The 19,600-nt window shown below is 42.0% G+C and overlaps 1 protein-coding gene and 1 pseudogene across 1 annotated transcript; both read left to right on the top strand.

Moving 5' to 3' along the window:
* Positions 1–2,622: 2,622 nt before the first annotated feature.
* LOC139288462 (protein SSUH2 homolog) lies at positions 2,623–9,159 on the top strand (annotated as a pseudogene).
* Positions 9,160–12,299: 3,140 nt separating this feature from the next.
* gata5 (GATA binding protein 5) lies at positions 12,300–19,380 on the top strand. The gene is made up of 6 exons (XM_070910734.1): positions 12,300–12,819; positions 15,452–15,621; positions 17,714–17,842; positions 18,133–18,217; positions 18,461–18,588; positions 19,261–19,380. Exons 1-6 carry the CDS (start codon positions 12,300–12,302, stop codon positions 19,378–19,380), a joined length of 1,152 nt encoding a protein of 383 aa, XP_070766835.1.
* Positions 19,381–19,600: the final 220 nt, after the last annotated feature.

Raw genomic sequence — 19,600 nt, forward strand, 5'->3', positions numbered from 1 at the left:
ACACATACAATACTGAATAAGACACACATATTGTTTTTGAGCATAAGAGCAGAACCAATTTCAAAATATTGACTGAATGAGGAATTTCAGCAAAAATATTGCTACCATATTCCTACTAATGCTGGCTATTTTCTTTTCTTCACAGGAATGCTGTCAACAACCCTCTAATACATATTGTTGACGTGACCCTCACACACAACCATTTCTACATGTTTTTATTATTATGAGAAGAAACACAGACGTATGTTAACATGTAATAAAGACACAGCGCAGGTTTCCATAGTTTAAGTTTTCTTCAAACTAAAAAAAAGACCATGTGGAGTTTTTACCCTCAAACAATGCATGCTGGGAAGTCTGCTAATTTACTCATCATGTTACTTTAAGTCAATAGACTTCAATTCAAGTGAAATCATGTTTATGAGCTCTTGCATTGCATTTTGAATTGAGTTAACTTGAAATTAATCATACTTTAACCTTAATTTAATTAATGAAAACACACACACACACACGACAGTCTGATTGTTACCATACGATTAAATTAATGAAAAAATATTAGTTGATTCCCCTGAATTCCTGTATGCTGTTTTACAATATTTTCTGGTTAAAAGACAATCATTTATGTGTTAGGCAGTGATGACACGGTGACACATAAAGATTTCTGAGGAGGTGATCAAGTTTTTTTATTAGATACGTTCTCAAAACACTCAAAATTCATGCAGTAGAGGATGAAAATGTCATATTTATGACCATGTTGATAGATATGTACATACATAGTTATGTATGTGTCATTATATCCTACAGAGAAACAACGCTCTGGTCCACACACACACACACAGCAGACTGATTGTAACCATACATCACATTATGCTGTCTCTCCAGACCAGAGACAACCTCCACGCATCACTCACATCCGAGATTTGAACATACTCCCTACGTATGGGAACACAGTCATCTGCCATCAAGCTAAGAGGAGAAATGCAGCTCCAGTGTGCCTCCCGCTGAGCTGAAATCAGCTGTGACGATAGCTGGTATCTGAGCTTCACTCCTGTCTAAAGTGTCGGCTCCTCTGTTAACCTTCGTCTACACCATCACCGGCCCTATCAGAGCTATTTCAACATGTCTTTGCTAACTGCTCATTATGGTTTTGGGATTGGTTTGGGTTGATAACACTTTCTCAGTGATGAATGAAGACTGGGAAGATCTTATCTGGAGTGATCATGGCATCAATTTGCACCACTGACAAGAAATTAGAGGAAAAAGCCTCTAATACAAGAGAGACAGCACACACACACAAACACACACATAGTCAATAAATACCTTTAGGAAATTCCTAACTTATCTTGCAGGCATGTGTATGTAAAATGAAGATAGAGGCTGAAATTCCATTCCAGTACAAAGAATGCAGCCGTAAAGGACAGTGGCGTCGCATTAGAGGGTGATCAAAGTTAAAAGGCATTTCTGTCCAGAGACACTGGCTCCCTGGTGGATAGGCCTATCAGTCAGCCCACAGAAACATTACCAAAAACTGACATAAACAGCAGATATGCGGCCTGCAGTGCGAATGCGCCGCATTTGCGGATCCCAGTTTTTATTGACATAACCACAGACTGACCGGGGGGAGCTGTAATAGTGCCACGGGCCCCCCCGACACACAGCCGCGTGGAGCACCGTGATGGACTGTGGAAACGAGGCTGTGGCCGAGCAGGCCCTCACCAATCACCTCATTCATAAGGTCGCTATCTGACTCCCGTACTGAGAGACGAGAATTACTCCATGTGCTAAACCATCTCGTTGACTTTTTCACAAGGGTGAAAGATTGGGGGGGGGGGGGTTACGGCATGTGGTGCACACAGAGTTTATGGTTGAAATCAACTGAAATCTCTTGTGTCATTGTTGATGATGAGATCATGTGAGGGATATATCAATACTCATTATTAATTATGGTTTGATTCCTTTATTTTTTGTCGAGCAAACCATGTCGATAAATGTGCGACATGTTGAGCTTAAGGTTCACCCGCAACCTCGCAAACAGACAAAAGTTAGACAAAAAAAACTGAACCTCAGGGAGGATGGTTAGTTTGGGAGAAACTTGCAGTTACTGCAGGTAGAGAGAACAATGCACAGCTTCTTCTGGTGTTGTTCCCTTTGTGGCACCCTACTCTGCTCAGTTACTTAATATTATTCCCACTTTTTTCAATACTAGGCAAAAACCAATGTACTGTATTTCAAGTGATATTTCTCTTCAAAACAGTGTCAACATCCTGTGAGATAGTTTAGCTTGAGTGTCTAGGAAGGTGGTAGGTAGGGAGACTCAGCAGACATGAGGATGTTTTTTTTATTTACAGTGCTTTCCATTTACACAAAAAATAGGGGGAAAAAATACAAAGAAAACTAAGAAAATGAGCTCACTATATCCATTATAGCAAACTGAACACATGTAGAAAATGAGTAAGACTAACCCAGAAGGGACAAGTGGTGAGTGGTCAGAATTCTCACCGACTTTGTCACACAACCAGCAACAGCAGACTGCACAATGAGAGGAAGAAGAAGAAGAAGAAGAAGAAGAAGTGGGAGTGTGGTTTCCTGTTATTTCAACGTTTAACATTAAACTTTCGATTCATATTCCTATGAAGACACTGACGTGATTGTACCAGGCACACAGTTTGAAAATCCTCAAGTGTGCTTTGACTGAATTTTTCTGGGCGAAAATGGACCCTCCATCATCACATCGGTGAGTGTGTTACCTTTAGGTGTGTTTGTAGTCAATCTATTAGCACTGTTGCAAGAGTATCGTAAATAGTCAGTTGGGATGGGTATTGTTAAGATTTTAGCGGTACTACAACTCTTATCGATACTGGTTATTGTACTCTTTGCACTCTTATCGGTTCTTTTTGTTATGAACAAACTCATATAGATTTGTAGATATATATCTATATCTATCTATATATATATATAGGGAGAGAGAGAGCTCAGCCTTGATATGTGGTACACCTTCTACTCTTTGAGTAGAATAGTTACTTTTAATCATTAACCCACGTTTGTATAATTTCTCCTGTGGGCTGTGGGCTGCTAGCACAGGCTACATAACATATGCTCGTGACTTGTTGCACTTGTGGCATGGAGCATTGTAAGCATCGACTCGTGTGAGCGTTTAGCTCTCCGACATTGTTGCTCAGAGGGTCTCTCTCTGCCTGTCTGTCTGTCTCTCTCTGTGTCTCGCCCCTCGCACATAAGACAGACAGGAGAGACAGACAAATCTTAATCTTATTGCAAATTAGAAACGGGAGTTGTTGAGATAAAACGTGCAGGATAACGTTATGTAGCCTAAATAAATAGGAAATATACTTCTATATTGTCTCCAGTAGCCTACCTACAGCAGAACCGATAACGTCGAAGCTTATCGATACAGCGGTCTTTCCTAATTCTGCCTGGCTTCGGTACCCATCCCTTGTCATCCCTTGTTCATTTGGTTTCAGTGACTCTTTGGGACAAGTGCTGTTGTCCTGTTTAGATTATTTGATGTTTTTAGCCAAAATCAACATGTCATATTTAGATTTGTGGAGATTACAATGGTGATCATCTCACACTAACTCCGTGCAGCAGTTTACATATTTTATCAGCCATAAATATACTTTTGTTTCTTGTTCATTTATTGATTTCTTAAAATATAATTTAATTTAAAAAGCTATGAATGTGACTGATGAGAACACTTTGAGAAGTGTCTTTGTTCTGATCTTTTCACCATAAATTTTAGGTACTTTTACTTTTTAAGTAGGTTTGTATAGAGCCCCAACGTTTTCAATATTAAATGAATAAATCAGACATTATGAAATAAATACTTTACTAAATTGTGTAAAATATATAAGTAAACCAATAAATTGTGAAATAATTTAAGACATCATTCAGTATTTTCATATTATCATTAGGGCCTGAGCACCGACGGGTGTCATACTTAAGAAAACTGGCTGAATTCATTAGAATAAACATATTACAAAAAGAGAAACAAAATGGGGGTCAATAGAACAAAACAAAAATGAGTAAATAAAATTGTTAGTGGAAATTTGGAACAGTCTACTCATCTGTGATTTTTCTTTTCTAAAAATAAAAAAACAAACAAACAAAAAACAAGATGTTCATACAGAATTGAATTTAAGACTATTAAGACTACAGAAGTCTTCAAGGAGTACTATAATAGTGGCAACAAATAAAACCCCATATTTAATGTTTTCTTAAAACAATTATAATATTTCATATTGCACTCTCAGTTAGTTGGGAGGTCTTGCAAGAGACAGATAAAAAAAAGAAACCTTTTAGCCTCCTGTTGCTCCAAAAATGCTGGATCCTACAATTCCCATAATGCAACTCAGCACTGTCTTTTCTGAGACCCTCCCTGCCTCCCAAATGCCCAGATGACTCAAACTTTGGAAAGCGCCGTCCGGTGTAATATCCTTTTTGTGTGCAGAAACTCCAGTGGAGATCATTTTGGCCTCTCTACAGATCCACCTAGCTGTGACTGGATGAAATGCCACAATTGTAAATATCTGTGAAAGTGTGTTGCTGGTAACTGGTAGGAATCCCTTAACTGCTGGAATGTATTTAGGATGTCACCATCATACAGCTCACTAATTATATGTATGCTTTTAGAGTCCATCATTTGTGGTTGGGTACTTTAAAGGTCCCATATTATGCTCATTTCAGCTCTATATGTGTATTCTGGGATTCAAATAGAGTAGCATTGCATGATACACAGTTTAAAAAAACAAAGTCCCTTTTCATCTTATACTGGCCCTTTATGCAGCCTCTCAGTTCACCTTCTGTCAGAAACAAGACGTTTTAGACAAACTGAATGAACTCCAAACACTTGAAGAGTCGTCCTGAGCAGAGCGCTCCAATAACTCAGACAGACTGAGCGGGTGGATGAGTGTGTCCCTGTACTTGGTTGGCGAGCTGTGCCTGGAGCAGATGACCTGCTGGTGGGCGTGGCCGAGTGCGGTGACTGTATAGCTGTGACATCACAACCTTACGGACGTGCTGACGGCTCGTTTAAAGGCACCGTTTCTGAATACGGGCTGTGTGCATTTCTCTGTGGACTGAGCGCTTTGATACTTTCACAGTATTTATACAGCACCTAGACCTGCTTTACAATCAAACAAGACATTTATAAGTGTGCAATTTCTTAAGAAATTTCTAACCATTGTTTCACAGCATCCCACCTCTCAGCAAAGAGGATGCTCAACAAGCCTTCATCGAGTATGCGTCAAACAAACTCTGCTACAGCACAAAGCCAGCAGAGGAGGGAGTGATCACCAGCATGGAGGCCTTTGATACATACAGGGTAAGACAGCGACTGACACAACATGACATTAATGAAGATGAAGGCTTCTCTTCCATAAATCATTTAGTTTATTTAAAACAGAAGCTACAGATCTGGAACTGTATGTTTTATTTATGATTATGTCATTTAAAGGCTCTTTTTTATTTTATGAAGTGTTGTACATTTTTTTGAAAGAACACTTTACAGATAAGTTAATCAAATGCATTGGCCCTTCTTGCCTCTTAGGTTTTGTGTTCTCACTCTTTGCTCCCTTCATGTCCTGCCCTCCATAGTATCGCCTGGAGACGTTTACTGAGACGCGGACTACACAGCCGAGTCAACGGCCGTACTATGGTAAAGCTCTGTCTGCAAACATGCACCTGAGGCAATGCATCTACTGTATTTTCACATATGAAGTATAACAATATGGTGTGTTTATGTCAGGTGAGCAAATACCTGACACCAGTGGACAAACCCCACCCAGGACGTGGGACATTCCAGTTAATGCCCCCCCTTTTTTCAGGATGGAAATCAAATCATTGAGGTTCCACACACATCATCCCTGAAGGTATTAGATCTACTTACCTTGCTTCAGTGGTCTTTCGGAATTTTAAATGGGGAAAACTTAACATAACATATACTGTATAATACATAAGTGGGCAATGATATTTATTGAGTTAAGTAGCAGGCCGAAGAACAAATACAACAATGGCTTGTAGTGTAAATAGGGAGGTGAACTAAAATGTATTATACTTTAAAGCGATACTTCAGCATCTTGGGAAATACGCCTATTCGCTTTCTTGCCGAGAGTTAGATGAGAATACAAATGCCACTCATGTCTTGGCTCTAGCCAGCAGCCAGTTAGCTTAGCTAGAGAGTTGAAAAAGGGGGAAACAGCTAGCCTGGCTTGGTCGAAGTGCAGCATATAACCCCCATAAAGCCACAGCTTGTTGTTTTTACACCCCTACACTAGGTTTTTATACACATTAAACACACGGGAAACAACCAAGCACCAACCTCCGCATCTGAAAAGTGAGGCCAATGTGGAAGTGCCTTAAACCTGCATTCTGTCTAATGGCCAGCAGGGGGCGACTCCACTGGTTGCAAAAAGAAGTGCAATTGTATACAAGTCTATGAGAAAATGACCCTACTCCTAATTTGATTTATTATCTCAGTAAACATTTTCATAATGAGTTTATGGTCTCAATCGCTGGTTTGAAGTCTTCTTCAATGCAGCATGATGTTCATTTTGTAAATTATGGTCCATTTAGAGTAAAATAGACGATAAAGCTGGGGATAAAGTCGCTACCATGGCGACCTTTCAATCAGGATAGAGGCGTTTGGCTGTAGTACAAGACACTCGAGGAGTCAGCTGGTAAGTACATTTACAAGCTAACTTTGTTAGCAGCTACTTCGCGCGTCGTAGATTGTTGCCTTTGTTGACAGAGCCGGGCTAGAGGTTTCCCGTTTCCAGGTTTTATGCTAAACTAAATAAGTGTAAATTATCGTTTCCCTCAGGAAATAAGTGTATTATGTTAAAAAAAAAAAGTTTTTTGACATTTTAGCTAAATACAAACTGATCATTTGGAGCCATTTCCATTCATTTCTACTACATTTTAGAGTTCTAAATAAATTAACTATAGGCTGCTTGATCTTCACTCAGTGGATTCCGTTATTCTGTCTGTGTGGACATTTCACTGACTTTGACAGAGTTTCATTTGATCAACAGCACTGCGCTCGCTGTTTCGCCACAGGAAGAATCCAGTGCTTTTGCTGTAATGGAGTTGGTACGGTGAGTAAACATCACAGACTTTGACAGAGGAAGTTCACACACAGGTTGTCAGGCTCATCTTCTCCTTGTTGCTATATGTCTTTCAGAGAGGATGCCATGCGTGTGCTGGGCTTGGTTATGTCAATTACTATGAAAACAGGCAGTTCTGCCTCGCCTGTAGCGGACGCGGGAGGACAGCGCAAGTTTTTGGTTTTGATCAAATTTTTGAATAGATTACACAATGCTAAAAATCTTTCAATACAATGACCTTTACATCATTTTTTCCCTAACAGTTGTTGGTATTGCCTCAGCTCGGGTTGGATCCAGTGTGACGTCTGCTTAGGCCAGCGAAAGGTCATAGTCTCTATCAACCTCGTAGTGAACTGGTCAGTGAGATGTTGTTGGCTTTGTATTTTAAAAGTTTCCCTATGTTTCCCTTTTTTAGTCAGTGCTGACAGCTAAAACAATTCATTTTTTGACTGTGAATCGCCTATTTGTCCAGTCAAATGAATGTAACAGTGGTGCAGGGACACACACACAGGTTCACAACTTAAACATGAGTTTATATGTGTTTGTATCATATGATGCACTGTATATATGACTTTAAATACAGTAAATACATTTGTCTATGTACATTATAAAAATAATGGTTTGACATTTTGGGAAATTCACTTTTGCTTTCTTGCCGAGAGTTAGATAAAAAGATTCTCATGTCTGTCCGGTACATTATGAAGCCGGAACCAGGAGGCAGTTACCTCAGTTTAGCATGAGACTGGAAGCAGGGGGAAACAGCTAGCCTGGCTCTGTCCAAAGTCGTCCCACAACTAGACAAAACTCCTTGGACGGGCATCTGATTTCTACAGGTAGGCCTTCCCTTCTCACTTTCTTTTCTAACATCACACTCACACCTACAGTAGACTTTCATGATGCCCTTGCTATGCAATGCATTACATACATTACATTAGATCTTAACAGCAACAGCAACATATGATGTTATGTCAGCCAAACAATATTAGAGCAGAGTTAAGGAATGTACTCGGTTATTGAGATAACTACACATTTACTTGAAAATTAATTTCAAAGTTGGGTCCAGCTTTAGAGGTGATGGTAGGCAGATTTTGTCGCCCTTGGACGGAGCCAGGCTAGCTGTTTCCCCCTGCTTCCAGTCTTTATGCTAAGCTAAGCTAACCGTCTCCAGTCTTCCCCTGGCTTCATACTGAACGGACAGACACGAGAGTGGCATCGAGCTTGTCTTTTGTCTTTTGGTAAGAAAGCGAATAAGCTAATAATGTCCAACTATTCCTAACTTGCCTTGTTATACTAAATACATTCATACACCTCTGCAGGCATAACAACGTAGAGGAACACGTTGTTGAACAATCCAGTGGTTTGAAGATGTCCAAACTGGACAATATGCCTGGAAGGACGTTGTTTGTAGAGTCTAACAACAGGGTAAAAGCGAACAGTAGAAAAAGAAAAAGAATAATGTAACAACAAAAAAGTAGTCAGATAATGAGATGCTGACTCTCTTGCAGGTGCATCCAGTCACAACCTTCCCGAACCCTTCAGTGGTACAAACCTCAAAAAGGCTCCTGAGAGAGCACCAAGCCAAGTATCTGCAAACCTCACACATTTTACAGCAGGTGTTCAGAGGTTTTAGCAGAGTCCGAGTATCCCTGTGTGGAATGTGTTCATCTTGGTGACCAACGTTCCTCTTTACTCTCTTTCTCTCTCTATTTAGCGTCAAACCATCAAGCTGATTCCTATTACCAAGGTAACCTACGAGTGGAAGGGAGAGGCGCATGTGTTCTTTGTGTACGGGAGGAACTTGAAAGTCAGTGCTGAGGGCTACCCTGCTGCCTGCTGCGGCTGCTGCACTGTGATGTGACTCAACCTCATCCTGCCCAGGATTTATACGACTTTAATGATTTCATCAGAAGATTTCAGTAACTTAATGTTTTACCAAAGTATCTGGCTGTAAACAGTGTGATAATCTATCTATCTATCTATCTATCATGATTTGGAAGCTTATAATCTATCTAAATGATATTGTTTCAATTCCTGTGATATGAATAAATTGGCATTATTGCACTTTAATCACTTCATGTTCTATCTGAAGATAATATCCTGTTTTTTGTGTCAGAGGTTATAAATGAGAGGGTGATGAATTACATAGAGGCCCAAGATAAGGAGGCTAATTTTATCTCAATGACACAGAAGTTACCTGTGCAGTGATAGATATTCTTGGTATGTGAGCAGCATGTGAAACTGTGTCGGCCCATGAATACCTCGACAAGCCTACAATTTTCTTTCTTTTCTTTTTTTTTTCCCTCCATAAGAAAGAAAAAGAGCAATTGTGCCATCTGTTGAAATTAGAGTATCGATTTAAAGCCATGTTGGCTCTGAAAGTTGACATCCTCTCTCGTAGAAATAAAGTGAAATAAAATGCAATAGTTGGAAAAATAAAACGGAAGTAGGTCTTTAATGATTTTTGAAATAAAGGTTTTAAAAATGATTCCACGTGTTTCTCTTCCGGCGTAAAGGATCAAAGTTGTCGCACAGGGGCGCATACTGATTGTCTGAATAATATAATAAGCAGACATCTGCAGGATGCACTGGATATGTGTTAAACCGGCATCAAGTGTCCGGCCGTCAGAAGACGAAGGGAGGCAGACAGACCGGTGGCGGAGAGATGGACGGATGTGGAAAACTAACGGAAGGATTAATTAATGGAGTCGAGACACGAGACATTCATGTTATTAGTCGGTCAAAAGGCTCGAGAGCCACATCCACGCGTTTCTGCGGACAAGATCAATCAAAGGGAAGTGAGACAGCCCGGGGAACTATGTTACAGCCACGTGTCTTAAACTGTGGCCTGTCCTGAATACAGTTTAAGAGATTAGATCACTTATTGTTTATTTCATGATGTCACTTTCACGTATTTTTCTTTTTATAATTTTTTATAATTTAAAAATGTTTTATAATCGAAAACGAGCTTCGTCAGGCTCAGGCTGCGGTGCGTTCAACAGAAACCTTGAATTTCTTATTGGATCGCCGGACGTCTTCATATTATTTTCTGACAAATGTTAAGAATAAATCATAAGAAATACATTGTTTTTCACGTTTCAAAAAAAAAACATATATATATATAAATGGCTTTTTAAAATGTCTTAATTATTTGGAGTTTTCATATTTGATTTATTTCGTTATTCGGTTCATTTCAGCTCTATTTTCCGTAAATATCATTTAGCCACATGACGGTGTAAATTCTGTTTCAGAGCCATTCTCCTCTATTAAAGTGCTTTTTGATGGCCAACAAGAAGTTAAATTTAAATGCACAAAATGCTGGAATGAACGATCAAACACCCACCGTATTTACGTTATTAATATTAATATATATAGTAGTTACGGCCCTGGTTATCAACACAAGATGACTGAACGATTGTGACTTTGGCTGTGGCATAATAACACGTGCGAGTTCTATTTTATGTTTATTTTAGTTTCTTTCAGCGTCAGTGTCCGTTAACCCAAGCTATTCTCCCCTCATGTCCCGACGGCCCTCAGTGATTTCCTCCGGCTCCTCGGAGCGGCCCCGTGACAGCATGACGTTACTGTTCTATCACCGCGTTTCTCATCAGACTGCAGCTTTTACTGAGAACTCAGTCACATTTATCTCACCATAAAAAAACACTACATGTTACTGTGCAATACATATGTATATATATATGTATATATATATATATATGTATACACATTGTTACTGTATATGTTTTTTACTTTTATTTTTCACTTAAATATTGTAAATGTGTATTTTTTTTATATCTTATTTTTCAATCTCGATCAATAAAGTATTTCTGATTCTGATTCAATGTGTGTTTTAATATTCCACCGATTGAATCAATACCAAATGAAGGCGTTAGGTGCATTCTTTTATAGTCCTATAATAGCCATACAATTGGTTTAGTTTGAGCGGGTGAGGCTATAACAAGATCCAATCTTGTTTTTTAAAAAACATGTTGCACACAATGACGTCTGTCCCCTGTGAGAGTAATTTCATGCATAAAAGGTTTAATAAGTTGAAGTATAGAAACGAGCCTCCTGGAGTTTTTGAAACTCAGACTTTAAACCCAGCAAAAGGTGAATGCAGGTGCAAGTAAAGCTGGTACTTTTTGCGCCCCTCAACCCTCAGCTTTTGGGCCCTCTCCTCCTCTCGCCGACGCCCAGGGGTCCTCCCTCCCTTCAGCCCCCCCCCTCCACCTAGGCCTACCTCGGAGCAGCGGGCTGCGTCACGTGTTTTTCTCCCGTACAAATTTTCCAGTTGAGGAGCGAATAGGAGCACACCCATATCAGCAATTATCAGCGCCAGTTAGTGTCTCCAGATATACCGGCAGGAAGAGGGACTCTGCAGTCGTCCCGACGTCCTGGACCCAAAATAAAAAGACGACTTTCTGCTTACATTTATCTCCGGTCAGTGCATTCCGGCAGGAGTTGAGCTGGAGACGCTCCGCGGTGCTGCCTCGTCCCTCTCTGTCTGTGCGGAGTGACAGAGCTGAAGGACCGGACTGCTTTATCACCCGACCGTCCTTATCTGGTGAGATAATACACTGAGAGCCCTTGGAAAGAAACGGCGGTCCTCCTGTACGCAGCAAGTGCTCATTATCACGGTTTGTGTGTGTGATTTGAGTTACTATTGATAGAAAATATATGCCGGGTAGATACGGACCGGAGCTCGCTATCTGTGGGGCTGTTTGATCAGGTTTCCGTTATGGTTATGATTTAATGAGGCAGAGCGGAGCCGCAGGATATCTGGGGTCGCTGATAGTCGCCTCTATCTTCGTGGGCAGATATCAGCCATCCTTAATGTCTTTTTAATCCATCTCGTGTCAATCAGATTGAGGCCGGTGAAATAATGACCGAACTTCTGTTTTATTTTTAACACACAATAAAGACTTGCTTGTGTGGCAGGGCTAAAGTCTTTCCTTCTGCTTCTCTCGCGTTGATGAAATGTCTTTTAAATATCCAATTATTCCTTCCACAGGACGGAGTTCTCCACAAGTTTCATTAAAGTAAACAAAAAAAAAGAGAGAAGATTCTTCGGGAGAGGGTGGAAGAGCCTTTGCTCGTGGACAGTACCCCCCTCCACAGGACTGAGACCAGCCTAAGAAAGCATCCCTATATTTCCCAAACTCCAAACAGGACGTACAAGTTGTAAAAATGTATCAGAGCCTGGCCTTGTCGTCCAACCAGTCCCCTTACTCTCATGACGCCGGGAATTACATCCACCCCTCGGCCAGCTCTCCGGTCTACGTCCCCACCACCAGAGTCCCAGCCATGCTGCCCACCCTGCCTTACCTGCAGACCTGCGACTCGGCCCACCAGTCTCACGGCCTCGGCGGGCACCATGGCTGGCCGCAGACCGGCACGGACGGCTCCTCCTTCACGCCCAGCAGCCCTCACCCTCCGCACGGCTTCTCCTACTCGCATAGCCCGCCCATCAGCAGCAACACCGGCCGGGACGCGACCTACCAGAGCCCGCTAGTTCTCGGAAACGGCGCCCGGGCGGATCAGTACGGAGGCGCTCTGGTGCGCTCGGTCGGAGGCTCGTATTCCAGCCCCTACGCGTACATGAGCCCGGAGATGGCGACGTCCTCCTGGACGCCAGGACCCTTCGAGAGCGGAGTGATCAGTCTGCAGGGACGGCATGGAGGACTGTCTGGGAGAAGGTCCAGTCTGGGTAAGCATAGGCCCTAAAACCTAACCTCTGCCAAGGGACCATAAAGTTCATACAAAGACCATACATTCTTCAAGCAAACCTTGAGATTTAATATCGTGATTTTTAGAGGAAAGTATTGTTTTTATATATATTTAACATTCTGGTCGGAGGGCTGAATACACCACCAGCCGGTCTGGTCGTGAATACTCGCTGCTTTCATATTTAAAATGTGTCTTAAAATCAAGTTGTGGGGATTTTTGTTGGACGTGTGCTCTCATTTGAACGATTTCCAAATATTTAAAAGGTGCAAAATCACATTAGGACTCAAGTTCAACGCTCGCGTGCCCCTGTAGGCCTCCGGAGAGCCATCAATTATTCCTGTTTCATTTCTCAGCCTCAAAACGTCCGCTGATGTGCACTGATAGTGGAATCACATTCACATTTCTGGACTTTATTTGTCTTAACATGACTGTTATTTTTACAGCGTGACTGAAAACAATTATTGAAGAATATCCTGTTATTGTTTTGTTTTTTTGTTTGTTTGTTTTTTTTTTTTTTTTTGGTTATTTCGACACTCTCCAACATTTCAGTGGTTGGTTCATCAGTGATTGTGAAGGCCTGGTTATTTACTATCGGAGGCCTGGAGCAGCAACAGTTGTGTCATCGGGTCGTGAGGACGAGATTCAATCAAAGTCTCCTGAACAGTCCTACATTACATTTAGACAATACACATTCTTCAGAAGGGAGGGTCGCTAAGAGCAATCAATTAAATAGGTTAATTTAATCCCCCCCCCCAGCAACAGTGCAGCGTTTTGATGACAGGGCTCAATACACAGGAGCCATCGACACAACAATCAGTTCTCACCTGGATCAGACGGGCCCGGAGCTCGCGAGCTGCAGCACGGGCCGTGAACGTTTGGTGACTTCTGCAAAGTCAAGACAAATGATTTCAGTCCAAATGTGTCGTTTTGTCTCTCGTTGCTTTAATTAAGGAGGACATTCATTTCCTAACGTCAGCACTTCCGGTGCTTCATTACGAGAATAGGCCGCTGTTGTGTTTTATGTTTATATGGTCTTCTGTATTCAATCAGCCTTTTATGTCCATTATAATATCGTTGTGACGTTTCTTCCTGTCGCCCACTGAATAGAACTGTGCGGTAATAACAGTGAGTATGTTCACTTATCATTCAGTTCATTTTTTCGTTTCGGTTGTCCCAAACCTCAGCGTTTCATTTAGTGAAGGAGAAGAAGAAGAACCACAGTCACAAGTTCAAAGAAAGCAAGGCAGCCCGACCGGCGGGCTCTCTCTCTCTCTCTCTCTCTCTCTCTCTCTCTCTCTCTCTCCCCCTCTCTCTCTCTCTCTCTCTCTCTCTCTCTCTCTCTCCCTCGCCCTCTCTCCCTCTCTCTCTCTCTCTCTCTCCCTCGCCCTCTCTCTCTCTCTCTCTCCCTCGCCCTCTCTCTCTCTCTCTCCCTCTCTCTCTCTCTCTCTCCCCCTCTCTCTCTCTCTCTCCCCCTCTCTCTCTCTCTCTCCCTCGCCCTCTCTCTCTCTCCCTCACCCTCTCTCCCTCTCTCTCTCTCTCTCCCTCGCCCTCTCTCCCTCTCTCTCTCTCTCTCTCTCCCTCGCCCTCTCTCTCTCTCTCTCTCCCTCGCCCTCTCTCTCTCTCTCGCCCTCTCTCTCTCTCTCCCTCGCCCTCTCTCTCTCTCTCTCTCTCTCTCTCCCTCGCCCTCTCCCTCTCTCTCTCTCTCTCTCTCTCTCGCCCTCTCTCCCTCTCTCTCTCTCTCTCTCTCTCTCTCTCTCTCTCTCTCAATTGAGGGATTAGGAATTTGGGCAATTAATGCCAGGAGTCCGTCGTGTGTCAGAGCTGTGATGGATAGGAGGGACCCCTGGATCCTCCAGGCTGATAACACACCTCCCCAGCCCCTCCTCAAACAGATTCTTCCATCAGTCTGTCTCCCCATTGATTCATTCGGGGGGTTTGATCTCTCTCCTGCACGGGGGATGGAGGGGGTTTAAATTCCTCCTCCGGCTATTCATCACGCATTGGCCCGTAACCAGAACCCCCACCCACGCCCCTGTAGTTTTAAAAGTTCTCTGGTAAACAGGAATGTTGTTTATTCCAGGTTATGATTTTACATCCAGCTGTTCTCTCTCTCTCTCTGTTGTCATGGGGGGGGGGTCAGGTCAGGATATTTTTAGAAACATTAATATTATAGATACTCGAACATCAGTAAAAGGTCGATCATTCACAGATTGCGCTGGCTGGATAGAGAGTTGTAGTGACACCATAAAATGCCGTTGAACATAACTGAGGACCATAAACACACACAAATAACTCATCATAGGATGAACTCAATTACATTGTGGGCAGGATTAATAGGATATAATATCATACAATAAATATCTGCGCTTAAAATCTCCCACAGAATATTAGTTAATATTAGAAGTTAATTGAGAAATTTAAAAAAAAGAATACATAGGCCTAAATAAATAAATGACTGAATAAATATTTCTAATCACACCCGGCTCTCTGCTGGAGTCTGACGGTCATCTGATAGTGATTTATCTGAACGGTCCCGCCGGTGATGGCGTAATTAAAGTGTTCTCTATACACCGTGGATTCAGTCTGATGTGTGCGTCTTCTCCGGTGTTCAGACCTCATGGACGAGATGTGCACTGAGGGCAGGGAGTGCGTCAACTGCGGCTCCGTGTCCACGCCGCTGTGGCGCAGGGACGGCACCGGGCACTACCTGTGCAACGCCTGCGGCCTCTATCACAAGATGAACGGCATCAACAGGCCGCTGATCAAACCCCAGAAACGACTGGTAAGAAACGGCTGATTGTGGAGAAACGCGTAACATCTGGGATTTTGGTGAATGTGTCAGTTTAAGTACTTCTTCCTCTTTACATTTACACCTGATGCTGATCCCAATGCATCAACTAAATGAATGCAATATTATATTCCTATGTCACTCTAAAGGAGCCATTCTATATAAAGGGCACTTTTACTTTTGATTCCTTTAATACACTTTCGGTGCTACTTTTACTTGATGCCATTATGAAAATACTTCCACCACTGCAGAGTTGGAGTGAAGGCAACACCAAAGAATTTTATTGATTTACTTATTACATTTTTAGGGTGACATAAATATCAAAGTGCGCATCATCGTAAAATGTTTCCAGTGGAAACAGAATTACTGAAAATGATTATTGGTCTAATAAAACTGACTTCATGCCACTTCACTTGACAGCTACAGTTTCTACATCGCAGATTTTTACAAACAGTACATATGAAGCATTGTATAGATTTGGCTTGAAGCTATCTTTTGATTATTTTTCTGACTAATTGATTACGTTTCTATAAAATGACAAAAAAAAATGGTGAAATATATATGAGATAAGTTCATGGAGCCCAAAGTAACGTCTACAAATTGTTTTTTGGTTTTTTTTTTTGTTTGACCAAAAGTCCAAAACACAAAGATGTTCTGTTTACAATGATATAAAACGGAGAGATGCAGAAAATCCTCAAACTGAACAAGTGGAACTAAAGAATGTTGGATATTTTGACTTGATAATTTTGACTTGATAAATACAACAATTCATTGATTATCAAAACAAGTCTTTTTCACAGCAGACATTTTGACTTGACACAAAAGGAAAAGCTCAGCAGTTACTAGTAACATTAACAACGGCTGAGGTCTATTCAAGTGTCCCAGTAAACCACGACAGTGTGACAATGAGGCAGCATGAACAATAGCAGGACCCTGAAACTGAGGCAGCTAAATGGAATTCAGCCATCGTTCATTTTATCGTTTACACCTGTGCTTTTCCTACTGTGACAAGTCAAAAATATTTTACTGTCGATCAATCTTCTGTCAGTTAAATAATCAATTAATTGTTTGAGCACCATCATAGATAAAACTACCCAACTTTAAGTAGATACAATTAAAATGCTGCTTAGACAATAAATCAGTTATGATAATTTTATAATACATTTGATAACACTCTGAAGGGTGCCAATTAAGTGCCATTAAGTATATGTATTTCTAATACTCAAGTACATTTTAATGATTATAGTTCTTTACTTCAGTAACATTGTGAATGCAGGACTTTTACTTGTAGTGGGATATGTTTACATTGTGGTATATGTGGATCTAAATTCTTGGTGGAAGAATATTAATAATCCGTCACAAGTAAGTCAACTAGAAAACGAACATTATTATATGAAACTGAATTAATCATGCGACATCCTCTCCATGTTTCAGTTGTTGTGTAGATGCAGTATATGCTACCGCTGAGGTCAAAGCAGGTTATAGCCTGTTTGTGGTTAGAGAGCGTTTAGAAAATGGAACAAGCTCCGTGGTGGGGCGGTGAGGGTGGGTGTGAAGGCTCCACGGCTGTGTATTTCCCAGGGAATTGCCTCTCCAGAGCAGCTGTGGCTGTGAGTTGCCCAACAATCTCCCTCCACCGCTGGGCTGCTTTCTGTGTTTTTATTTGTCCTGCAGCGACCTTGCCCTTGGATGGGCCATTTTTAGACAAGGTTCTCCAGAGCGACGTGACTCTCTGGTGCTTTGTGGTGCCTTTTCTCCACACTTGTGCAAAACCAAGCTGGTAGTCACGCCACGGTGTGAAAAAGAAATTATTATTTATGTTGTCTTAAAAGGTGGTCCAACTAAGGAGTTATTAGACTTTATGCATGGGTATGTGGAGGGATAATTCATCATTGTTGTACCAAACTGACACTGACATCCTGCAATTCATACTAAAAGTTAAGGGAACCGTTCGACTCCACTTTCTCAAAGTATAGTTCAAGGATACAAAGATGTGAGTTAGGGCTTATTTATGACTGCACTGAGACTTTCTCATTTGGATTTCAGCCAACAAAAGTCTCTTTTTTTTTCTCCTCTGTACCTGCAGCAGACCACATCTCGCCGGGCCGGCCTTTGCTGCACTAACTGCCACACCAGCACCACCACGCTGTGGAGACGCAACGCTGAGGGGGAACCCGTGTGTAACGCCTGTGGCCTCTACATGAAGCTGCACGGGGTAGGTCACACCATAGGGACCAGTTTGGCCTGTAATGTCTCCTATCCAAGCTCATTCTCTTCTCATGCCCTTCCCCACTAACCTGTGTGTGAAGCAGCTCCGTCTGCTACAGTAGGGAGCTGTTCATTATTTGCACTGTGTAAAACCTCTCCAAGGGCATTGTAGTCACTGTTATCAGACCGGCAGTGTGGGAGGGGAGCTTGTGTGGGTTGTCATGACACTGTGGCCTCTGGTGTGTCAGGGACTGGGAGGTGCGCTCAGCTAATGTGTGTTGCTGCTACTCCCTACAGGTGCCCAGACCTCTGGCCATGAAGAAAGAGAGCATTCAGACCAGGAAGCGCAAACCCAAGATGCCCAAGAATAAAACATCCACAGGTAAACAGACGAAGAGAAAGGGATGAAGGAAGTGTATCATGTGGAGGAGATGGATGACTGAATCAGTATCCACTATTTGGTTTACTTTGACTCATTACATGACCTTAGAATAGTTCAAAAGTGATTCAAATCAGAATCAGCACAGCACAAATCATTCTGAAAGGCATCTCAATATATTAATAATAACTGTACTTATATCTTCAATCTAATCTAACTCATTAGACTGTTCGGCTGATTCTTTAGGATCCACCGCCTCCGACACCAGCTCCCCAACATCCCTCTCAGTCTCAGAACACGCCTCCACCATCAAGAGCGAGCCCAACATGGCCCCTTCACCCTACGCTGGACAGACCGTCACATCTGTCACTCAGGTAAACCTCCTGTCCATACAAATATACTGTGTATAGTATGTGACCATTACGACTTCATGCAATATGTCGTGTTTTTCTTTGTCTTTGAATAGCAGATTATTTAAATGGTGTACTCTGGGGGTTTAGTATTGTACCTCCATAAAGCAGCTTTCTAAAATCTATATAAAAATATAAATATATAATAGTGATATAGTGATTACTCGCAAGGATAGTTGGTGAACTACTGAAGATGGACAGCTCACTACTAACACACTAGTCAGCCAGGATAGTGCTAGGTAGTCACAATAGCTCTCCAAGCTTCTTTCATGTCTATGGACTGAGCAGTTTGCTCCCTCCGTGCATTTTGTTCTCAGGATTTAACATCTTTTCATTCAATAAAGAGTCACTGAAGGGGGGGGGAGCAAACACGCTAGCTCAGTTGCTATTGGGACCATAAGTCTTAAAGTTTCTTCAAAAGACATATTTGTACCATCGACTATAGCTTCTTCCATCTTGTACTCTGCGGCTCTCTGTTCCCTCAAAGGTCAGCAACGTCAAGACGGCGCACATTCGCGTGTCAGAGTTCACCGAAGTTTAACTCAAAACTTTTCTTTAGTAACCCCTTATTAAACATGGTGTCAGTGATCCTGTATTCATTTTTGCTCAATTTAAATGTCTCTTTCCCCCCTGCAGACGGCTTCTCAGTTAGACAGCTTAGCATCGGGACATGTGGACATTAAATATGAGGATTACCCCTTTACCCCGACCTCCATGGCCTCACAGAACTCCTGGTGCGCTCTGTCTCAAGCGTGAGCAGCCTCGACCAACAACACTGCCATACTGACACCAACCCACTCTGGCTACATCATGGAGGCCTTTTCCTCGTGAATCTGGAGCTGTGGAGAAACAGTGTTCATTACATTGGGTTGGGTTGCAGTATCTGATGTGTTCAGGCTCCGCTCGCCGTATTATATGCTGTAACACACCGGCTCTGTCACTGACAGGCTCAACACTCAGCTCACCTGGACCATGC

This window comes from Enoplosus armatus, chromosome 8 (assembly GCF_043641665.1).
Source record: "Enoplosus armatus isolate fEnoArm2 chromosome 8, fEnoArm2.hap1, whole genome shotgun sequence".
NCBI classification, from domain to species: Eukaryota; Metazoa; Chordata; class Actinopteri; order Centrarchiformes; family Enoplosidae; genus Enoplosus; species Enoplosus armatus.